General features: G+C 38.0%; 1 protein-coding gene across 1 annotated transcript; it reads right to left on the bottom strand.

The window, feature by feature from the left end:
• Positions 1-1,837: 1,837 nt before the first annotated feature.
• On the bottom strand, positions 1,838-22,894 carry znf438 (zinc finger protein 438). Its single transcript, XM_073828720.1, has 4 exons — positions 22,826-22,894; positions 8,117-8,190; positions 5,078-6,641; positions 1,838-3,565 (listed from the first exon to the last, which is right to left on the bottom strand). The coding sequence occupies exons 2-4, from the start codon at positions 8,163-8,165 to the stop codon at positions 2,983-2,985; spliced, it is 2,196 nt and encodes a 731-aa protein (XP_073684821.1). The 5' UTR covers positions 8,166-8,190; positions 22,826-22,894; the 3' UTR covers positions 1,838-2,982.
• Between the last annotated feature and the right edge of the window lie 2,236 nt (positions 22,895-25,130).

Consider the following 25,130-nt stretch of genomic DNA (forward strand, 5'->3'; position numbering starts at 1 on the left):
TAAGTATCTTCTGTAGCTTCTAAAGGGCAGTACTAAATGAAAAAAATATGATATTTAGGTAAAATGGCTCTCAATGCATCGTGTTTCCTTCTGGAACATCAATGAGCGTTTGAACCTTATGAGTCTCTCAGTTGTCCTCAGTGAGAAAAGATGAATCTCAAAATCATACAGTCATTGTTGGAAAGGGTTCAAATACACAAACTAAGAATTTGTGGGACCTGAAGGATTTTTCCTATCCTATCACAAAAAAACAACAACTATTAAATTCAACTACTATTTTCTCTTCTGGACTATATGTAAACATCTTTTATGTGAAATATCTCATTCAGGTCAGTACTAAATAAAAAATAACATGCATTTTGTATGATCCCTCTTATTTTGGTAAAGTAATTAACATTTTGCAGATTCTGCAAGGTGTATGTAAACTTTTGTCTTAAACTGTAATCACTTTTTATCAGCTTTAACAATTTTATCTGCTAAATAAAAGTATTAATTTCTTTTAAAGAAAGAAAGAAAAAAATGTATTGACCCCAAACTTTAAACGGTAGTGTATATTGTTAAAAAAACGATTTCTATTCTAAATGAATGCTATTATTTGAAATTTTTTATTCATCAGATAATTCGGAAAAAAGTATCACAGGTTCTAAAAAAAAAAAAGAAGAAAAAAAAGAAAAATTAAATCAGAACAACTGGTTTCAGCACTGATTATAAATCAGCATATTAGAATGATTTCTGAAGGATCATGTGACACTGAAGACCGGAATAATAATGCTAAAAATTTAGCTTTGTATCACAGGAATAAATTCTATTTATTTAATAATATAAAAATACAAAACCACTATTTTAAATTGCAATAATATTTCACAATATTAATGATTTTTCTTTACTTTTAATCAAATAAACGCAGCCTTGATGAGCAGAAAAGACGTCTTTAAAAAACATCTCACTGATCCCAAACTTTTGAACAGCAGTGTATACGATGATAAAATATATTTTATTTTAAGGCTGGAATATGCTACTACTACACAGACTACACACTACCAGAGTTTCGAACACTACCAACTGTTTTAAAATCGGCTAAAAATATCAAATATGGTACTGGATGGAATCAGTCTGAAGCTACAAAAAAAAAAAAAAAAAAAAAAGCACTCATCATACAGTGATTTTCTCAAATTTGTCAACTTCGACCACCCAAAATGGCAGACTGGCTCTAACTTTCGGAAACTAGAGTAAACAATTCCAAACTGCAAATTGGGGTAAAAACCATGTAGTGTATTTTAGCCTTCAAGCAGCCTAGTTTCCAACTCCACACACTCTGGGCAGTCTCTCAACAAAGTAATGAAGAATCCACCTGGGAAGTTTTTTGAACAGTACTGAAGGGATGCCATGTGAGCTGGGCACTTGTTGGCTCCTTTCTTTACTATTTAATGAAAAGTTAGTACATAAAAGACACTGACGTGTAATTTTTTACCGTCTAAAAATGTGTTTCAACATTTTACATTTGTGACCCTGGACCACAAAACCAATCGTAAGGGTATTTTTTTTTTAAATTGAGATTTATACATCATCTAAAATCATCTAAAACTGAATAAATAAGTTTTTCATTAATGTATGGTTTGTCAGGATAGGACAATATTTGGCTGAGATACAACTATTTAAAAATCTGGAAACTGAGGGTGTAAAAACAATCTAAATATTGACAAATGAAGTTCTTAGCAATGCATATTATTAATCAAAAATTAAGTTTTGACATATTTATGGTGAAAATATTTGTAATATTAATTTTGACCCATACAGTGTATTTTTGGCTATTGCTACAAATATACCTGTGCTACTTAATACTGGTTTTGTGGTCCAGAGTCACATTTAAGTGTGCTCAAACCTTTGACTGGTAATGTATCTGAAGCTGAAGGTTTGCTTAAGACATTTAAGACACTGTAACAGGTAAATATATTTCATTGTTAATTTCCTAGAACAAAACAGCAGGGGAAATCTTTGTGTAAATATATATTCTCAATATACAGCTGTATATAGTATTTTTCAGATATATTTGTAATCTATCTATACAAGTATACATATATAACAATTAGGAGGGGTTTTAAACATTCCTTTACCCTGACAACTTTTTATGAACAGAAATATGTTTGAATAGACTGATAATATAAATAAATCACCACACATTTCACCATGAAAAAAAACACAAATATTTTAAATATATAGCATTTCCATCCAAAAATACAATAGAATATTTATGAAACATATGTATGCACACATTCATACTAAATTTAACTGTTAAAGCTTGGGCAAATTGAGTTTCTTAGGGATATTTCACATCCTTATTAGTGGACCTGCTAGTCTTAGACTTAAAAGTCAGCAGAGGTTTTCCGGCAGTATTTATGTTAGCTGTGGAATGAGGATTGAAACTGTGTGATTATGTATATGTGTTTGTGGAATGTCACTGATAATTTGTGTTACTTTGAGTGTTCTTTGACATGTCATTTCAAGCATGCTAATCATGCGCTATTTGTATTCAGACTATAGCAAATTTTCAATTTGTTTGAGTGGCGATGTGTTTTTGATGAGCCTTTGTTAGTCCGCTTCACCTGATTCACTCAGCTGAAGCTGTTACTAACACTGCATCCACAAACCTTAAAAATGATTATCATCCTTAGGTTTTTATATTTGCTGGTAGTTATAATACATCTGCACCTGGACCAAGATTGAATTTACGGCTTGTGAATTTTATAGATTATTTTTGTACGCTTTTATGCATAAAACACATCAAAATGTTAAAGACCAAACATAAAACATTACAAAATTCAAGCATTACAAAACAACATTTGTGATAATAAAAAACAGTGCAAAACAAAACATAACAACGTAAAAGTCTATTAGTGGATATTTTTTTGCATTAACGTCAACACACCCAGCATAAACCACACAGTCGACACATGGAGCGAATAATAAGTTACCCATTTGCAGTTAATTTGGCCCACCAGTAAGCTTGCTCTCCCCTTTGAAGTCCAGGACATCCCATAGCAGGATGGGGTTTTCACAATTGTGCTGCGCCCTCCAATGCTCAATAACGTCCTGTTTCTTATTAAACACCTTACTGCAAAGAATGCAGTTAAACTGGGATCCTACCCTAAGGGATATGCCTTTACTGAGGCCCCTTAATACATGGCCATCCTTACCTATCATCTCCTCTTCTTCCTCCTCTCCTTGACTCTCTTTAGCTTCTTGATGGTGAGAATGGAGGTGGCGTTTGAACTTGGAAAAGGAGAAGAACTCCTCGTCGCAGGTTCCGCAGTGCACTAGGTTGCGTTTCTCATTGAGCTGCCTCCAGTAATGTGCTGCATGTTTGACCAGTTCATCCTCTGCTTCACGGCCTCCACGCATGGCCCCTTCCCTCAGTCGCACCTGGACCTCCTCTCCGTGCACGTACAACAAATGCAGCTTCATGTCAGCAAACGTAGGGGTGATGGCTTGGCAGCGCCCACACTTGATTTGTAGCTCAACGGGGTCGACGCGTTGTTCCGAGGCCTGTTCGTCAACTTCTGAAGACCTGCAAGACAAGGAACATCTAAAGTGTTTTGCAAAAGTATTCATACCCCTACCTTTTGTTTGTTTTGTTATGTTGCTACTTGTTATGTAAACTACTTTAAATTAATTTTTCCGCATCAATGCATCTTTGCAAACTTATTAAAAATAAAACACTTAAATTATTCCATTGCATAAGTATTCAAACCCACCTGTGGCAAATTTAGTATGGGTATGATTTGGAAAGAGACATGCGTCTTAATAAAAGGTCTAACAGTTAAAAATGCATATCAGAGTAAAAACCAAGCCCTGAGGTTAAAAAAAAACCCTGCCCGTAGAGCTCAGAAACAGGATTGAAAAAGTTTGAAACAACCTGGACTCTTCCTAGAGCTGGCTTCCTGGCCAAACTGAGCAATTGATGGAGACTGGTGACCAAAAACCTGATGTTCACTTTAGATGAGCTCCAGTGTCATATGTGGAGATAGGACATACCTATAGAAGGACAAACATCACTGCAACACTCCACTAATCTGGGCTTTATGGCGGTGTGGCAAGACTCAATCCTCTCCTCAGTGAAGGCACATGAAAACACACTTGGAATTTCCAAAAAAAAAGCACCTAAAGGATCCTCAGACTGTGAGAGACAAGATCTCTGGTCTGATGAACCTAAATTCCAAGCATCATGTTTGAAGGAAGCCAGGCACTGCTCATCACCTGTAGAGTAGCATCCCAAAACTAAAGTGTGCTGGTAGCAGCAGGGACTGAGATAGCCTTAATGAAAACCCAGTCTAGAGCATTCAGAACCTCAGACTTGGCAGAAGGTTCACCTTCCAACAGGGCAATGACCCTAAGCACACAGCAAGAGTGACTTATAGACAACTCTGTGAATGTCCTTGAGTGGCCCAGCTACAGTCTGGCCTTGAACCCAATCAAACATTTCTGGAGAAATCTAAAAATGTCTGCCAGCCTCCATCCAAGCTGACAGAGCTTGAGAGATGAAGAGGTCAGAAGAATGGCAGATAATTGCCAAATGCTGATGTCGCATCATACCCAAAAAGACTTGAGGCTGTAAAGGTGCTTCAGCTAAGTACTGAGTTAAAGGTATGAATACTTATGCAACATACTTATTTCAGTTTTTGTATTTTTTACAAAGTTGTGACAAGTCTGTTTTCGCTTTGTTATTATGGTATATGGAGTGTAGACTGGTGTGGGAAAAAAGTAATTTAAAGCAGTTTAACATAAGGCAGCAACATAAAATGTATAAAACGTGAAAAAATTAAAATATGAATAGTTTTGGAAAGCACTGTATGTCAGAGATCGACAACTTTGGTCAAGGAGGACCACTGTCCTAATGAAACACACCCGTTTGTAGCTTTCTAGTGATCTTGAAGACATTGGTTAGATTGTTAAGGCGTGTCTGATTAGGTTTGGAGCTAAACTCTACAGGACAGTGGCCCTCCAGAACTCAAGTTGCCCTGATCTAGATCAAGAACAAGAGAGCTTCAGAAAGAGTGATCGCTCAATGTTTGTTACTTACTCTTCCACAGACATGTTTTCTTCGTGTTGACTGATGGACGGTTCAACTGTGAGTATTACCCTGTGCACCTCTCTCAAGTGGCTAAAGTAGACACCAACATATCCAAATGACTTCTCACAGAATTCACAGCAAAGGCTTTTCCGGGGTCTGCTTTCCGCATGGTGCAGCTTCATGTGAGTGCTAAGACTCCCCGAGTGAGCGTAGGCCTTCCTGCATACCGGGCAGACATAAGGCCGCAGGTTACTGTGGCTGTTCATGTGGCTTTGCAAGTGATGTTTGAACTGAAAGCATCTGTTGCAAGTAGGACATCGGTGCAGCGGACGACTTCCTGTGTAAACCACTCCTCCACCACCTTTACATTCTACCACAGACTGCTGCTGATCTGTAGCTTGCGAAGACTGTGGAGTACTTGATATCTGCTGTCCTAATAAGAGCTCCTGATCAAGGTTCTCCGATGTTGATGAGGACGGAAGCGGAACAAGTTGTGGAATAGTGGTTTCCATTACCAGTACCGGCTTGGGACGAATACTCCGATACTTCTTGGATATGTCCAGCAGCTTTTCTTGGGAGGCAGAATTCAGCAGCCCAGTTGAAGGTTTCTCAGGTACCCTTCTTCTGAAAAACGACAAGGATCTTTTCTTTCGGGCTTCAAAGGCTAGAATATCCTCCATGGTTTTCCTCTTCCTTCCTCGTTTCTTGCCCGGAGGTTTCTTGATTTGAGTGTTGTTCTGGTCTTGGCTTAGGCTTTCACTTTTAACTTGATTGGACTTGATTTTGATGTCTGGAAGGCTTTTCAGGCTGCTTTTGGCTCCGGTCTGCTTGTCTGAGAATGGGGTGCTGGCAAGGCTGGTTGGTGCCAGGAGGGAGTTCTTCACCTTGGCATAGGGCAGGATGGGCAGCTTGCCCTTGGGTGGAGATGGAATGATCTGAACAGCTTTGCTAAAGATAGTGGGCGAGAGGACCGTGATGGCACTGCCAGCTGAGGCTTGACCTTCTATTTGGGTTTTAACTGGTGAGATTTTCTTGACAAGGGAGGTTCCAGAAGGATACTGCTGGTTTTTAAATGGACCGGCTTCGGTTTTTTGATCTGTCTGTGAGCCTGGCAGCATAGGTGCAATGTTGATTTCAGATGACGTAGGAGCGTCAATCATAACAAGCTGCTCAGATACTGGGTCTGAACTCTGGTCTGATTTCACAGCTTGTATGCTTGCAGAAACCTTGGCTGGACTCGGCATCTTGCTGCTGCCTTTTTCTGGAGCGCTCTTGCTTCTCACCGGTTGGTATCTAGGAATAGGCAGCTTAAGGTTCTTCTGGATTGGCTGTTGCTGTTGTGTCTGAGGTAAGGCCACCAATGAGAAGGTCCCCTCTTGTCCAGCCACCTGCATGAGTGCATAGTTCTGGGCAGGGACGAGGATGGATTTGGGGCTGACAGCCGTGGATGCTTCTGGAAGGGCTGAGGGAGGTTGGCAGGACAGAACTGCGGATGATGGAACCACTGCTGGGGCTTTGGGGGCAATGCTGCGAAACTGAAGACCTTTCATTTGGGACTGGGGCCGTGCATCACCTGTCAAAAACAAGATAATGCCTAAGATGTAACAAAAGTGAACTGAAAAAAAGAGGCTCTAACTTCTTTTTTCTTACATACTTGCACACCAATTTACCCTGGGGCAAAGAGTTTGAGCCCTCTTTGATTTAAGCTCTACGTACTGCTCTTGTTCATGCTGCTGCTCACAAAGTCTTATACCTCCTCATGCTTTTTAATGCACACTGACACTCTTGCAGAAGGAATAAGCCACTTTTAAAGCATAGCAGCTGCTCAGCAGCAGACTCGTTATTACATGAACAAGAATAAGAGTTAAACAATCGTCATGACTGTCCACACAACCTTGTGGCCTTCTGCCTAAGAATTGTTCACAAATATGAAAACAACTCAGCAGTGATAAAAGTTTTTTTTTTAATTTATTCATTTGGCAGACATTCATCCATAGTGGCTTACAGTGCATTTGAGATATGCATTTATCAGTTTGCGTTTCTTTTGGAATCAAACCAGTGACCTTGTCACTGCTAGTGCCAAGCTTTAACAGTTAAGTGTCAGGAACAAAATACATACTACATAGTTCGCTATAACTTCTGTACAAAGTTTGATTAATCAGAATTTAGTATGGAGTAGCAAGGTACAACTTATCCAGACATCAGTCAGGAAAAAAAGAGTCAAGTGTAGCTATAAAGATTGCTGATGAAGGTGGAAAAAATTTAAATGATGTTTCAGCACTTAGACGTCTGTAAGCACAAAGAAGCCCATTTAGGCCGCTATAGAATTAATTAGGCTAAAAACAGAAACATCATAAAGAGCTAGGCTTTTACCAGGCCTAAAAGGGGAAGTTGAGAACAGTTGAAGGGGAGGAGAGTACTCTATTTTAGGTGCAAGAAATGGGGGCTTATTTTTAGCCACAGTGTCACATAGAAAAATAAGAGCATCACAGACCAATTAGCAGAATGGAAGGTGAGGAGTTCAAAGGTGAGATCTGGTGTTTTTGTTAGACGGAGGGTTACGCTCCGGGCACCACGTATATCTGTGTGTAGGTCTGTTTTTTCTTGTGAGTTCCAGAATGTGTTTGTGAGAATGAATTTAGTGTGCGTATGTGTGTGTTTACACCCCATGCGTAAAGGAATGCAGGCCAGATGTTGGTCAATAGGTCATGGGGACTTACCTGATAGCCTAACATTACAAAATATCATTTTGTAGTTTCATTTTAAGTGATTATAGGGATAGACAGATACTTGGAAGTGATTTTTAAAGTGAATTTCTTTTTCAAACATTTCATAGTGATTTAAACTCAGTAACAGTTACACATAAACATATAAAAAATGGGGCTCATTTTTTATTTTGTGACTAGTTTTTTAGGTTGATTTCATCTGTATGATGTACATATAAAAAAGTACTCTGCCAATTTATCTAATCAAATACTACTAAAGTCTTGCCAACTACAACAGCAGTTATTATTTGACCCTACTGCATATTATTATTTCTATACTCACTCTGTGTGTGTGATTTCAGAGGGCTGGAACGGTGCTCTTGGGTTTTCATGTCTGCCACACTGTCACTGAAGATCCTGAACAAAAAAACAAATACAGAGAACAGAACTGAACGTCTGCTGTGTAATTAACACAATAGATGCTTTAAATTACAGTGTTTAGAGGTGTCTGCCTGCGTTCAAACGATGTCTTCTCCCCCCACTCTCTTTCTCACTATCTCGATCAAAACCAGAGGACATTCCAGATGTCACACAGGCTCAGATTAGAGTCAAGGCAAAGGCAGAAAAACAACGGGAGGGGAAGGATAGAAAGGGAGTGAAAGACTGTTAACCGAGGAGGAGGGGACACTGAATGAGCCAGGTGAGATGGGAACCAACCTAATGTGTGTGTGGAAGTGGGACGAGGACGGGCGGGATGTCATTTGGCCTGTACATGAAGGTCCTCATCTGTGGCAGAGAGATAGCAGCCTTGAAGTGTGTGTGTGTTGCGGGGGACTATATTTTAGGGAGGGGTTTGTCCAGTACCCTGTAGGTCTGAAAGGAGATGAAAGGAAGGGATCTGCAGGAGATAAGAGAGGTGGACACACATGGCCGTTCTGGCTAGAACATCCATATCCAGCGGCCATGAGTTCCGACTGCCACACACACACACACACACACTTACATACGCAGCACATCTGTCATATCTCTATGCCTCTACAAACTTCCCGATCGCTAAACACAACACCGGTCTGTCGTAGCATATTTTCACTTGTTTAATCAAGCCTGCGTTGGCTAATTCCCCTGTTGTTCTGGGCAAGCTGTGAAGTCGTTAACACGTGTGAAAATAAACAAAATAGGGAAAAGATGAAGAGACAATAAACTGCACATGCTAAAGATTCTTAGCCAAGTTCCTCCAGAAAATTTAACGAGAATGTTCCGTCTCAAAAGAGAAAGTCCACTGATCTGTTTGATATGACAATATGGAGAGTGTTATTTCATAAATTTACCCGGGGAAGCATCATTTATGTTTTTTAAGCTTTCCTATTTAAAGTTAGTCAAACGTCTGGACACATTTGCTTGTTACTACAATTCTTTCAAACTGAAATAATAAAAGAAATAATGCAAAATGGCAGTATTGCAATTATGGAGTTTTGATAAAATGATAATTTGTAGGCACAATTGATATTTTTCTATGTCTACAAAACTAACTTTAAATCAAGTGTGTTTAACTTTTGACTGGAAGTGTACATTGGCACTATATAAGTTTTTATTTCACATTTCTAATTTATCCTCACAATTGCGGGTTTACGTCTTGCAATTTTGACTTTTTTTCTCAATCGTGTAATATAAACCTGCAATTGTGAATTGTGAGAGCATCAATTCTGAGAACATCATTTTTTTCCCTCTCAGAATTGGACTTTATAAATCGTAATTGACAATTGCAAGAAACAAACAAAATAAATAAATAAATAAAAGGACTTTTTTCCTCAGAATTGTAAATATATCTCACAATTGTGACCTTATTTCCCTCAAAATTGAATTTATCTTGCAATTGTGACTTTTTTCTCTGAATTGTGACCTTTTTTTCCTCAAAATTGAGTTTATCTTGCAATTGTGACTTTTTTTTCTCAGAATTGCAATTCTGACTTTATAATATGCAAATGCGAGTTAAGAAAGAATTGTGAGCTATGAAATTTGAATTCTGAAAACATCAATCTTTAATTGTACTTTATAACTTGTAACTGCGAGGTTACATCTTAAAATTCTGAGAAAAAAAGTCTGAATTGCAAGATATAAACTTGGAATTGTGACAAAAAAAGTCGGAATTGTGAGTTTATATCATGCTATTCTAACTTTATAACTTGCAATTCTGACTTTTTTCTCTGAATTGTAAGATATAAACTCGTAATCGCTAGTTATAAAGTCAGAAATGCAAGATGTTAAAAAAAGTCAGAATTGTAACTGCGAGTTTATATATTACAATTCTGAGGAGGAAAAAGTCAGAATTGCAAGATATAAACTTGGAATTTTGAGGGAAAAAAACAGAATTGCAAGTTTGAATCATGCTATTCTAACTCGCAATTCTGACTTGTGAGCTACTAAAAAATAAATAAACAATAAAAATAGTAATTATTTGCAATTCTGAGAACATATCAGTCCCCCCCCCCCCCCTCAGAATTGGATTTTGTAACTCGTAACTGCAAGAAAAAAACCTCACAATTGTGACTTTTCCCTTCAGAGTTGCAAGTTTATCTCGCAATTGTGATTTTTTTTCTCAGAATCTTAAGTTTATATCCAAGTAAAAAAAGTCAGAATTGCAAGGTATAAACTTGGAATTGCGAGTTTATAGTTTGCTATTCTGCTATTCTGAATTTTTTCTTAGAATTGTGAGATATAAACTGGCAGTTCTGACTTTATTCTCAATTGCATAATATAAACTCACAATTCTGATTTTTTTCCACTCAGAATTGCAAATTTGGACTTGATAACAAGCAAATGCACGTTAAGTCAGAATTGAGAGCTATTCTGAGTACATATCAGTCTTTTTCCCCCACAGAATTGGACGTTACAACTCATAACTTGCAATTGTGAGAAAAAAAAACCTTACATTTAATTTCCCTCAGAATTGCAAGTTTATATCTCAAAATTCTGCAAAAAAAATTAGAATTGCAAGAAAAAAGTCAAGATAAAAACTCGCTATTACCTTTTATTTATTTTTTATTTAATGACGGCTTCCAGTAAAAGTATTTGGCACTTAGTTAAAACAAAAATTTGTTCTTAGCCAAAAATGTTCTTAGCCAAGTTCTTCTCAAAAGAGAAACTCCACTGATCTGTTTGATATTACAACATTATCTAATTAGCTATTATCAACAAGCATTATCTGATCATTCATGGGTTTTTAAGCTTTCCTGCTCAGAAAGTATTGGAGATTTCTTTTCTTTTGTATTGTGACATACATAGGAGTCAAACAGAATATTGCACAAGAAAAAAAATTCAGGCTGGGGACTTGGTTCTATATATCAGCTGTTGATTGGAAGGAGACAGAAAAGAGGAAAAAACATTTTATTGCGTTGCTGGATGTGTATAAGGGTGTGTGTTTGAGTGAAAGGTCAGTTGTCTCTCTCAGAAGAGGAGACATTTTCAGAGAAAACACAGAACTGTTTGCCAATCTCTGTTTTTTAAAATTCCTTGTTTAGAAGAGACTGTACCTCTCTCCACAGCAGACTTACAGACACCGTTTTTGCAGGAACGTGGCTCTCTCTCTCTCTCTCTCACACACACACACACACACACACACACACAGTATCTTATCTTGTGACAGCCAAGGCAACAAAATATTAAGCAGAGGAAATGAAAACACTAACATGCCAGTACATCGTAACACGCTACGTACATGCGCCTGCAAAAAGACTGCGCTCTGCAGGAACAATACAGCAGATGTTAAAACATGTCAGTCAACCAGAGCCCCGTAACAAAAGAACCACATGAAATAATATCAACTCTGCATAACACACGCACAAACACACTCTTGAGTAATTAGCTGTCACCTGAGCCAATCAATGTGGAAGGGAAAAAATCTATTCCAATTTCAAAACTACAGGCTTGCCTGTACACGCAGATGTGGACTAATCAATAAGAAAAGCATCCCACATTAGAAAGACGAGAGAATACACAACCAAAATATTCCCACTGACTATAAACCATTTCAATGTAAATCACTGCATACAGAAAGAAATCTCTCCCATAAATGCTGCTGAAAGATATTTTCCAAAATATCCTGACTGTTCTTTTTTTAAACAATGAAAGTGAATGGGAACAAAGATGGTCAGGCTCCCAAAAAGGACAAAACAAAAGTATACAATACTCCATATGATTTGTGAAGTATGTTCCAAGCTTTCTAATATTTTCCTGTGAAATGCAGAATAAAATTTAAGTAATTTTTTAGTGAAAAATGTAGTAGCTTTCAAATCTTTTTGTGCGTTCAAATATTTTGTCAAAATGCGTCACAACAGGTTTGAATTCAATGACGATTTTGAGAGAATCAGATCATAAAAGCGGAATTTACTGAATAATGCGAAATGTCACAGAGTTGGCTAAATTTTGCATGAATAAATCAAAACTAGGTCACTACACTCAAATGAAAATGCGATATGGACTAACGTCAGTGAATATTAAGCTGCAAATATGCTATTTAAATATGAATCCTGCTTGTTTCTGTGTGGATGAATGATGCAGACACACGGTTTCGTTTACTATGCACATACTGAAGAGCACCTAGGGCTGGGCGATATGGCCTAAAAATAAAATCCCAGATTTTTTCACAAAAAATCGGATTTACGATTTAAATCGTTTTTTCCCCCCTACTTCTTTTAGCATGCAAAGAAACCCCAGCTTCTCCACAATATATATGGGCACCATATATTTTGCAATACACATTGCAACTGCATCAGTGATCGCTTTCCACCAGGCCCCATTCTTATCATACCAGACACAGTAAATGTTTGTAAGACAAATAAATATGAGATGGGAGGAAAATATATATTGCCATGCTTTTCTCTTGCACTTATATGGTATACAAAAATATACAATTTTGAATACAGAAATATTAAATGATTTAATAAACTGAAAGGATCTGCCAGCAGGTGATGGTAAGACACTGATTTAATTACTGAATCATTTCATTCATTTGATTCGATTGGTTCATTCAAGAATAAAGCAAGTGACTCTTTATGAATGGGAAATTGAATCATTTCACTAGATTCATTTAAAAACGCACGTTCATTCATAAATGAAACACCGCTGTGTTTGAGTGGAGATGCGCAGCGGCTCAGTTGCGACTTGTTTCACATTACTTTTGACGACGAAATAGAGCAAAATCAGGCAATAGTGTTATAGTCAGACAATGTAAGTCACTTAATAATAACTTCTTGTTTATTTAACTGTTGTAATAAATCAATATCTCGGTGTGATATTGACCTAAAGTGTGTTGAATCATGATACCGAGTGTGAACTTACCCTTCATAGCTCATCTCGGCTTGTTTACAAGAAGATTTATACAGACATTCCCCTTAGTAAAATTACCGATCGCCGCCATCTTGAATTTAGTCACGATAAGTCGAGTGACGAGCAGGAAGGAACTTATCAGGTTATCAACTTATCAGGTTGTAGTTTCCTTCCTGCTCGTCACTCGACTTATCGTGACTAAATTCAAGATGGCGGCGACCGGTAATTTTACTAAGGGGAATGTCTGTATAAATCTTCTTGTAAATAAACTACCAGTGCTTTTTCAAAGTTCTCAATGTCTCGTTTTAAATGTCAGAGCCCTTGGAAGTCTACCAATGAAGTGTGGCGCTACTTTGTGCCTCGTAAATGGTGTAAAACAGTGATTTATTTACATGGCTAGTCCGATGCCCTATTCACCCTCATTGACAACCTGTTGTTAGCATCGGCTAACTAACGCCAGATTTCGGACTGCAGTGGACAAGCCGAGATGAGCTATGAAGGGTAAGTTCACACTCGGTATCATGATTCAACACACTTTAGGTCAATATCACACCGGACTTCTCCTTTAAGTCACAAGTGTATATTAGTAGCAAAAATACATTGTATAGATCAAAATTATCGATTTTTCTTTTATGTCAAAAATCATTATGATATTAAGTAAAGATCATGTTCCATGAAGATATTTTGTAAATTTTCTACTGTAAATATATAAAAACGTAATGTTTGATTAGTAATATGCATTGCTAAGAACTTTGCACAACTTTAAAAGTGATTTTCTCAATATTTCGATTTTTTTGCAACTATAGATTCCAGATTTTCAAGTAGTTGTATCTTGGCCAAATACTGTCCTATCCTAACAAAGCTTATTCATTCAGCTTTCAGGTTATGCATAGATCTCAAAAAAATTCAAATAATTGACCCTTATGGCTGGTTTTCGCGGTCCAGGGTCACAAATCAATAATTAGAGATTCTTTTGGTTTACTAAAATTAAATGGGAGCATTAAAATGGAATCCAAACAATTAATGGAAAACACATTAATTGAAACATTAATTAGTGGAAAATGTGTTTAAAAAACGTTTCATGGGGCCTTAAAATGTAATTTTTGTTAAACTTTTTAAAAATTGCTGTTAAATTATGTATGTTTCATGATTTCGTTTAATTTAGTTAAATTTAACCATTAAAACAGAGTCTAGAAAAATTTTAATGGGGGGAAAAAATAGAAAACAGAACACTTAAAACAGAATAAAACGAAAATGAACTGATGTCAAACCTGGAGTGACAAACTGCAAATGAAACCATTTTATGGAATATTGTGTGTGTGTGTGTGTGTGTGTGTGTGTGTGTGTGTGTGTGTGTGTGTTTGTTTTTGTGACATATCAGGACACAAATTTGTGTAATAACATGGGTATGACATAGGTATTACAAGGAGAGGGTGACTTATGAGGACATTGTCCATGTCCCCACTTTTCAAAAGGCTTATAAATCATACAGAATACGTTTTTTTGAGAATGTAAAGATATGCACAGTCTCCTGTGAGGGCTAGGTTTAGGTGTAGGGAAGGTGTAGGGTGATAGCAAATATCGTTTGTACAGTATAAAAACCATTAGGTCTATGGAATGTCCCCACAATTCACAAAAACAAACGTGTGTGTGTGTGTGTGTGTGTGTGTGTGTGTTTTGTGATTTTTGGAGCTTGTAAATTTTATGGAAAACACTGTTACACTAAATTAAAATTATTATTATAAGTAAAAAATAATAGTTTCCTAATTATACTTCTCAGGCCATATTTTCCATCTGAACGCTTCAGAAAAGGACGATTGAAATGGAAATGTTGCAGGAGTCAAAAGATAACAGTGTGTCATAATTTCTCTTGGCAGTGATTTTTTTTGCTTGAAGACACTGTGGTGAGGAGCCTCATTTCCGCAGAGCCGACCAGACAGGATGCTGTAAATCAAGGTATTGAACTTTGACCCACGCAATGCAGTCGCCAAGGGCAACTCAGTGTGTGTCACCTCTATGGTGAAGTGTTGGAAAGGAAGTGACTGCGACAGTCAAAAAGACTCTCAGCACTTGGGTTGATGTTGCATGAATGTCCACAGTAGGAGGGGGGCAAGTTCTACAATTATGAATTCAGATGAGTAACTGTAGCTCAGAAATTACTTCTAGTTAAAGTGAGAAGGCATAGGCAGCAGGGAGGATTGGTCTTTGATAATAGCATTCACCCAGATTAAGTGATCAGGGAGTATATGAGGAAGGCCAAGAAACTGTAATGAAAGTGTAAGAACCTGTGGCCAGGGGCTAAGTCTATGTGAGTCACCTTATAGAACCTTTAAATGACCTTTTGCTATTTGGTGTGACATTTGTATTCATTAAGTAGGTCACACAGTAGAGAAGACTGCATAAACCCTCACACTCCATCTTCAACCAACTCCCATAACACCACGCTTTCTCATTTCATCACTATGCCCTCATTTCCAAATTTCCCTCCACTTCCTTTTCTTTGCCTCTCAGTACTAGGTTTGCGTGGTTTGCTAATGCTACCTTTAATGATTTCTATTTCCTCTTTTAGAAGAGGTAGTTCACCCAAAAAGGAAAACTGTGTCATTAATTCCTTAGCATCATGTTGTTCCAAACCTGTTAGACGTTTGTTCATCTTCGGAACACAAATTAAGATATTTTTGATGAAACCCGAGAGCTTTACAATCCTGCATAGACAGCAATGCACAGAAAGCTCTTGGATTTCATCAAAAATATCTTAATTTGTGTTCTGAAGATAAACAGAGGTCTTACGAGCTTGAAACGACCTCACTCAGTACCTGTGGCTTAAGCAAAACAACTAAAAGGGTACTAACAAAGAACAAAAGAGAGGAAAACAAAGCAAGGAAGGCCAATGTTACACGAACATAGTCAGAAAAGACCTGCATTAAGCTTTCCTGAACGATGGAAGGTGTGGTTAAAGATCTCGGTCTTCAAATCTGTGTATAATATCTGCACAGAGAGGCCAGGGAAAAGGAGCCTGTTATAATATGCACATTTTTAATGTTAGAGAATATGAAACTGAGCATCAAAGCTTATGCAGATACTCCTGCCTCAGTACTTGCTCAGGTTTTGGGGACCCTAGGGATTTAAGGGTGAACTCAGGTAGCTTTAAAAAAGTAATAAGAGGATCGGTTGTCTAGATAGGGTAAGAAGAAAGTCTGTTTGCATATAAACATGGTCCGTTGTGCGATCAGTGACCAACGTTGCTTTTAAAAAGTCAGACACAAGTGTGTTTCTACTCTCTGCACTTTGGGTTAAAAGGATTGATTAGCTAAAAAAGAAAATTCAGTCGCATTTACTCAATTTGTTCCAATCTCTTTTGTCTTCTGTGGAACACAAAAGGAGATGTTAGGCAGGATGTTCGCATTACTCTTTTCCGAATATAAGATAAGGGGCTGCCAAAGTGCGATAAAAGAAGCAATATGACTCATACAATAGCTTTGTGTGAGGAATAGGGGTGGGAAAAAAAAATCGATATTGCAATATATTGTTGTGCTCTCTGTCGCAATAAATAATCGATACACTAACGGCCAATATCGATATTTTATTACAACACAAATGATTAATTTACCCGTCGTCAGTGTCACTGTCACTACCCAATATCTACCATTCTGTTTGCGGGGGGCGCTGTTCGAGTAAATAGGGGTAAATAGGGGTAAAGTGGCAGAAGCAGCGGCCAGTGAAGAACACAAGTTATCTTACAACATCAGAGAAGAAGCGCAGAAAAAAAGAGAAGTGAGAAGAATGGCGGAAGATAACGAAAAACAAATCAAAGACGCACCCGCTAGTTGAGCATGCTGATCAGTTACGCCTGTTTCACACATACTCCGTCTGCAGTGCTAATGCGTTGAGTATTTTTTTCCGCACCCATGTTAACGGATTAGAGCGTTCACACTGCACGCGGTTGCTGTGCAAGTGCATTGAATAATACGTTGTTTATTATACGTTGAGTTTAAACGTGAATATATCTAGAATTGTATTAGTGTACTGTGATAAAAGAGTATCACAATGCTGAAAAAGCACGTTTGTATTTGAAATCAAAATAACGGATAAATGGTGTGTTTGTGGTAAACAGCCGCGGATCAGGAACGGACTGCAAACGTGTCCTGTGTGAAAGCAAAACGAGTCCGTGCTGCTTCTGCATCGCACACGTAACGCACACGGACTGCATACGCACTGCAGACGGAGTGTGTGTGAAACAGGCGTTAGTGTTCCTCAAGAAGAATATGCATTGATGAGACCACTGTCCAGGTTAACATAAAGCACTTTACAGTAACTTACTACTGACGTTTCAGTATCATGGTTTACACATGTTAGTTAATGTTCATGTTGTTTTTTAATGTTCAGGCACTTTTATCTGTCTAGCTGAACAGTGTTTACATTTAAGACCAGGAGGCAGTGAGTTATTATGCAAATGCATATTTCTTTGCACAGTGTTGGAAATGTTGGCATTAATAAATGCATAAGATTTCCTTATTATGGGTATTTTTTTCTTTTTCAGTCACATATATCGTGATATATCGTTGATGAAATTTCTTCCAATATATTGAATATCGTAGATATCGTGAATCGTGATATTATCGATATCGTGGGCCACATATCGCCACAGAATTGAATCGTGAGTTACCTGTATCGTCCCACCCCTAGTGAGGAACAGACTAAAATTTGGAAGTGGAATATGGTACACAAGCCATATTCCAAGCCTACTTTTGAAGGGTTAGTTCAACCAAAAATGAAAATTAGCCCATGATTTACTCACCCTCAAGGCATCCTCGGTGTATATGACTTTCTTCCTTCAGTCAAATCCAAGCAGAGATATATCAACAATTGTCCTGGATCTCCCAAGCTTTATAATGGCAGTGGACGCGTGTTTCTGTTCAACAGTCCAAAAGAAGTCCAATAAAGCACATCCATATTTAAAACTTAATAATCACTTTTCTCTAGCTTGCGGCAACTGTCATACATTCAAGTTGTTCCAGGTGGATGATGTAGGACTTATGCATTGCGCATGCACCGCTGATCTCGTAAAAAACAATGTTTGTTTACAGGAGCAAAGGAAGCAAACTTTTCCTTACTTTAGCAAAGGAAAACCACTCTTCTCTTGGATTATCTCGAAATGCCTCCTTTGTCATCCGCCCGGAACGGCTTACATGTCTGACAGTTAGCGCAAGCTAGAGAAAAGTGATTATTAAATTTTAAATTAAGGATATGTTTCTTACAAAAATGCATCGATTTGCTACAGGAGGCATTTATTCACCCCCATTATGGATGGATGCGCTTTATTGGACCTCTTTTGGACTGCTGAACAGAAACACCCGTCCACTGCCATTATAAAGCTTGGGAGAGAAAAGTTATTATATGGATATTTTTCTTATAAAAATGCCTCAATTCGCTACAGGAGGCCTTTATTAAACCCCCAAAACCATGTGGAGCATTTTTTATTATGAATGAATGTGCTTTATTGGACTTCTTGTGGACTGTTGAACAGAAACACCCACCCACTGCCATTATAAAGCTTGGAAGATCCAGGACAAATTTTAATATAACTCTAATTGGATTCAACTGAAAGACGTCAGTCACATACTGTACACCTAGGATGCCTTGAGGGTGAGTAAATCATGGGCTAATTTTCATTTTTGGGTGAACTAACTCTTTAGTGAGGGTTTGTAATTTTTGGAGACAGCCCTTTTGTCAACATCCACTTGTATTGTAAAAGAGTAGCATGAACAATCTGGTGAGTAAACGATGACAGGATTTAAATGTTTGGGTGAACTATTCCTTCAAGCTTCAGCATGCTGTTTTACCCCCGATCCCTCTGAAATCTCCCAGGAATCACCCATATTGTGTTCAACAAAGGCACCAGTTGTAAATCCAGACTTCAGAGCGTGTGTCATGTGATGGAGGAGCTGTCTCTCATTTCCCTGCCATAGAGAGAGTCTCTCTGATATAGCAGCTGTTTCTCTGATGAGTTGGAGAATCTGGGAAACATTGTCTGGCGAGATCAAAGAGAAGCGGGGCTGTAATTACCACGGTAACCAACGGTAAAGCTGTTAAATTAAGCAGGCTCAACCTTCAGTCTGTTAATGAGAAATTTCTCTCCTTCTCTCATTAGAGGAGGTATTTATGAGGCGAGTCAAAACCGCACACTGGGGTCTGGAGAGTTATTTATTGATTGAGGGCATTTATCATACCTAAACATTCACTAAATAAAGAGTTAGGCCGCTACAACGGAACTAATCAGGTCAGAACTACGCAACACGCAAGAATACGCTAAAGCCAGATTCAATTAATCACAACAAAAGAACGAATGTTCAAAATCCCATAACCCAACAGCTTCAGAGCAACTTCCAGAAGTAATCTGCGCCTGAGAAAGTGGTACAACTACATAAACACAAGATTTGATAGTGAGGACTGTTTGACAGCTGCCACAATTACTGATGTGCAGCTTTAAAACATTTACAAAAGCTTTGAAAGAGCATGAGTTCTGAATTCTAAAGAAATATGTTGAGAAGATTGACTTTTCCATATTTTGTTTTGAAAAATTGACAGAAACAGCTGTCTATTTTGTAACGAGGTAGCAAAGGGAGTTCTCAGATCTCCTGAGACGCTCCAAAGGGGATTTGTCAAGGCCTTGGGCTCTTGTTGGCTGTAAACACAGGAAATTTACAGCTGGATTCAGCGCTTAAAGGGTTAGTTCACCTAAAAATGAAAACTCTGTCATTAATTACTCACCCTCATGTCGTTTCAAACTCGAAAGACCTTCGTTCATCTTCAGAACACAAATTAAGATCTTTTTGATGAGCTTTCTGACCCTGCATAGACAGCAATGCACCTGAAACGTTCCCAGGATCAGAAAGGTAGTAAGGACATCGTTAAAATAGTCCATGTGACATCAGTGGTTCAACCATAATGTTACAAATTTATTTAACAATTTCTTCTCTTTTGTTTCACTCTTTACATTAGTCATGTTACTCTTGTGAATGGATGTCAAAGACTTACATGGAAGACAAGAACTTTTTCAACAATGTCCCTACTACCTTTCTGAACCTTGAACGTGTCAGTTGCATTGCTGTCTATTCAGGGTAAGAAAGCTCTCGTATTTAATCGAAAACATCTTAATTTGTGTTTGAAAGATGAATGAAGGTCCTACAGGTTTGGAACAACATGAGGGTGAGTAGTTAATGACAGAATTTTTATTTTTTTGCCTGAACTCTCTCTTTAATATTTTATTCCCAAAAATACATGACTAAAATACATGTGCTCTAGTGAGCGGTTGCCCCTAAAGTGACTGACAAGCATCAATGATGCACAAAGAATGAGACTGTATGCTAAGTACTGACTAGAACAGCTCCCCATTGAGACTTTATAAGGACTGGTAATGAAGAACCATGACTTATCAATAATAGCTTAGCATTATTGCAGTGTGCTGCAGCGCAGGACTGAGGTAACAGCAGGGCTAGCAATTCTTACCTCAGCCATATCACTTAAAATAAAGATCAAGTGTGTCACTATGCCACAAGAGAATGAGAATGCACCAGGAAACAAGGTCAAGTGATTGTTTTATACAATAGGATAGAAAACCAAGCTGGCAGCCATAGAGCAACAACAGCAATGGCTTTTTTCCAGTGTTATAGAAACTTAAAGCTATTGCGAAATTTGCAAGGGGGAAACTTTTGTCTAAATCACATGGATTCCTTATGAAATTAATGGATTTCACCCATGAAAATATGATTGCTGTCAGTATGTCTCTATTGTGCCAATGCCTACCTGATCTCATGCCGAAAATGTACCTGTGCCTAATCAGGGTGTCTACAGGTTTGACCAAGTTAAATTTAAGACATTTTAAGACTTTTTAATACCATTTTCAAACAAAATTTAAGACCAAATTGAAAGTCCGGCAAAAGTCTAGCACAAAACTATGAAGATATTTTAAATTATTATTTTATTTAACTGATTTTTCTTGGGAATATTCAACAGAAAACACTATTCCAGAAGAAGAAATTATTTTCTATTCCATGACAATGTCAAGGCTCTCCCACACTTTGAAGCCAATGTAACAAACACGGATTTTGAGTCACGGATTGGATCATTTTTCGGATCAGCAAAAAAAAAAAAAGTTTGTTTTTTCCTAATTACTGAATGCTTACTTTAGGTACTTCTAATCCACAGCAAAAACTACTAGCTGAACTAAAGTTCAGTAACAAAACAAGAACGATTACACAAATGACAAGTGTAAATGAATACAACACAAAGTTAGTAATAAAATCTATAACACTAGTATTCAGGAGCGGAACTTTAATCATTAATTGTAAAAAAACTAGTGCTTCTCACTGCAGGTATTTATAGGACGCTGTCTCTTTAAGGCCAAACGCACGAAACGAATACTGGCACGCATCTCTTTCTCAGCTGTTTCAGTTCACTGAAGACATAAACGACTGTGTTTACCAGAATACCAAAACGGGTATTAAGACATGACTTTGTATGTACGTTTCAGTTCAAATAGAAGTTAAAGAGGAATCAATCTGTGTGAATCGCGCCTCTCTCTCTCTCTCTCTCTTTCTCTCTCTTTGTGGGCGTGCTCGCGTCAGGTGTCTGCGGCAGCGGTAAAAAATCAGCGTGCGTGTTCCCTTTTTAAATTGTTGGAATTGGTAAAGTGGCAAGACAAAACATGTGCTAATTATAAACTTTTACTTTATGATGGTTAAACTTAACAGTTAATCCGCGAATCAAATGCGTGTAGTTGGGCGGAAACCCGCTAAATCTGGCAACACTGAGGCGTTGTCAAGCAAGCGCGTGTCTAGCAACAGAACAGATTTAGAACCCGCGCAGGAGATTCTCCTCAAAACAATAAACTTTTCCTTTTCAAAGTGTAAAAAAACAAACATTTTAATGATGGAGACATTCCCTCTAAAATCAAGATTAAAAAATTAAGACCCTTGGATTTAGATTTAAGACAAATTAAGACATTTAAAGGCCTTATTTTAGGACAACAGAATTTAAGACTTTTTAAGACTTTTTAAGGATCCGCGGCCACCCTGCTAATACGCACCAATAAGTACATATCACTGGAGTTTCCAACTGAAAGGACCACTAGAGGCGGTAAAACGGCGAGCACTTGTAATCATTTCTGTACACAGCTTTGCTTACAGCTCCATGTTTGGCCTTCCAGCTATAACACGCTTGCTCGGTAGCTCAGCCGGCACGGAATTGGACTTAGGATGCGGAAACCTTGAGTATGAATCCTTAAAAAACAGGACTCTCCATGAAAAAGCTGTAAGATGAGAGATCGAAAAACAAGCTAAAAATGCTTGGATACTACTATCAGGTAGGTTTAGGTTTAGTGCAGATAGTACCTTAATTTAAACATCATGGAGCATTAGAGTTACAACGCCACTAAACTAAGTCAATAAGTCAGAACTGTGGTAAAACGTAGAAAACTAACGTCACATAAAACCTACGTCATGTACTGTACTTTCATCTGTTTTGGGACAAAAAACGAATGCTCTTTTAGCGACACTCAATGGATATTCTACATCGAATGTCAAGAAACGTACATGGGGGGTATTTCGTGTCTTGTGGAAAAGTTCCCACAGGTACGTTTTCGTCATGAGATCAGGTTGGCCAATGTGCATATCATCAAAGACATGAATGAAATAATAAATTATGTTCAATTACATGCAGTAAATACCCAAATAATCTTCAGTTTCGCTGTCCCAAGATGGCCCACAATCATCTACTTCCTCCTCTTCTCCTTCCACAGCCCTCCACTCACCTGAAACAGCCACAAAACAAACATTTATACACATTTACTAACCCATTTACACTTAGTCACTTTATGCATTTGGATCGATCGTATTGCTGTCAGATTGAGTACGCACAATCCATTTATACTTGGCAACATAAATGCGTCTTCACATATTGGATATAAATTTGATCCACTACTCCCATGCCATATGCAAACAAAGTTCACTTCTGTGATGCCGGTGCCAGCCAGATAAATTGTCCACATTAGTGTTTCTAGGCCCCCACACTTCCTTACGCTGTCATAGTTCGTTTTAGGAAGAGTAAACTTTATTTGCGCCGCCTGAACAACCAGATGCGTTCATACTTAGTCTTTTCATGTTCTTGTAAATATGAAAAATGACCTAGTGTAAATACCCCCTCAAAGGACCCTTAAACCACATAATCTGTCCAGCACACAGAAAAGACTAAATAAATAATAAGAACGTCCAAGTAAATTATTCACTTGACATTCTTGATCCACACTGACTACCCTTGTTAGACACTCCCCTGTGAAAATGGAAAATAACGAGATACGGAAAGAGAGAAAAGTTCATTCACCTGTCCGCTAACTCAGCAAAAACGACATCTTCAGCCTTTGTGAGCAGCAGAGATAATCAGTTTGGGGCTGGCTAATGTACAGAAGTGAGCAAACATGCTCTCGCACACCAATGCAGATGCTGAAATGTCCACCAACACACATGAAACAAGCCTACACTGTAAACACGCTTTGAATCTTCAGCTGTAAATTATGGATGTTCTGGGTGTAACAGTGTGATAGACGAGGGCCCTGGAGTCCCATCAGGGTAAAACACAAAGCTTACAACTCTCACCTTGGATATATGTGTGTGTGTGTATAGAGGTCAAATGGAGTCAGCACCACACAAGGACACAAGCAGATGCTGAAGCACTCAGTCAATAACGTTTAGCCCCCAGACAGCGTTGACCTCACCGGGAGGTCCGTATGAAATCGCGCTTTACCGACTGTATGACTATAATCTGCTCTACAGTCAAGGGAGAAATTATCTCTTTATAAGATGTATTACTGAGGTTTGCTTATTGATTATTCATAATGCTTCACAAAGTGGCTCTCTATGTCTCTGAATAATGTATAAGAGACTCAAATACATGGTATTAAAATAAAATGAGTCAACTTTAGGGCTTTCATTTAGGAAGTTTTGGAAAGTGGGACATCCTGTGTTTTTGTAATGATTAGGGTAATGAGCATAATGAGAGTGCGATGTTGGTGCGACAGTACAAATTCATTAATCATCTTAAATTTGGCTTGCATTGATCGTTCATCTAAGTGATAATAAGAGCGTTTAAAAAGAGCTTAATCTGAACTTCATGGGCCAAATGAGATGAGGCCAAATGTCTATCGTGCGGTGTTGGCAGCTGCCATAAATAACAAAAAACAATAGCTCTGCAAAGAGATTTCATGTAATGTGCTTCTATAACAAGAATTTATGGTGGAAACATACTAGTTTTTTCTTTTTTGAAGAAGAAATATCATTTGTGCTTGTCATGTATAGTGTGATGTAAGTCTATGAGATTTTCTCGCCTGTTTTATTGTCCACCAGACGAAGCCTGCTCGATCCTTGCCAAAACATTAGAGGTCTTTCGTGAATGCGCTGACACAGAAGAGAAGAAATTGTTAAATGAAGTCGTTATTTTTGTTTTCTTTGCACACAAGTATTCTTGTTGCTTATAACATTAAAGGAGAAGTCTGGTGTGATATTGACCTAAAGTGTGTTGAATCATGATACCGAGTGTGAACTTACCCTTCATAGCTCATCTCGGCTTGTCCACTGCAGTCCGAAATCTGGCGTTAGTTAGCCGATGCTAACAACAGGTTATCAATGAGGGTGAATAGGGCATCGGACTAGCCATATAAATAAATCACTGTTTTACACCATTTACGAGGCACAAAGTAGCGCCACACTTTATTGGTAGACTTCCAAGGGCCCTGACATTTAAAACGAGACATTGAGAACTTTGAAAAAGCACTGGTAGTTTATTTACAAGAAGATTTATACAGACATTCCCCTTAGTAAAATTACCGGTCGCCGCCATCTTGAATTTAGTCACGATAAGTCGAGTGACGAGCAGGAAGGAAACTACAACCTGATAAGTTGATAACCTGATAAGTTCCTTCCTGCTCGTCACTCGACTTATCGTGACTAAATTCAATGATTTATTTACATGGCTAGTCC

This window comes from Garra rufa, chromosome 22, assembly GCF_049309525.1.
Source record: "Garra rufa chromosome 22, GarRuf1.0, whole genome shotgun sequence".
NCBI lineage: Eukaryota > Metazoa > Chordata > Actinopteri > Cypriniformes > Cyprinidae > Garra > Garra rufa.

What these genes read in the sequence shown, in the direction of transcription:
- znf438 (XM_073828720.1), bottom strand. Translation starts at nt 8,165, where the DNA reads ATGAAAACCCAAGAGCACCGTTCCAGCCCTCTGAAATCACACACACAG. An exon ending in TCTGAAATCACACACACAGA is followed by an intron (nt 6,642 to 8,116) that starts GTGAGTATAGAA and finishes TGTTTTTGACAG; the next exon opens with GTGATGCACGGCCCCAGTCC. An exon ending in GAAAACATGTCTGTGGAAGA is followed by an intron (nt 3,566 to 5,077) that starts GTAAGTAACAAA and finishes CTTGTCTTGCAG; the next exon opens with GTCTTCAGAAGTTGACGAAC.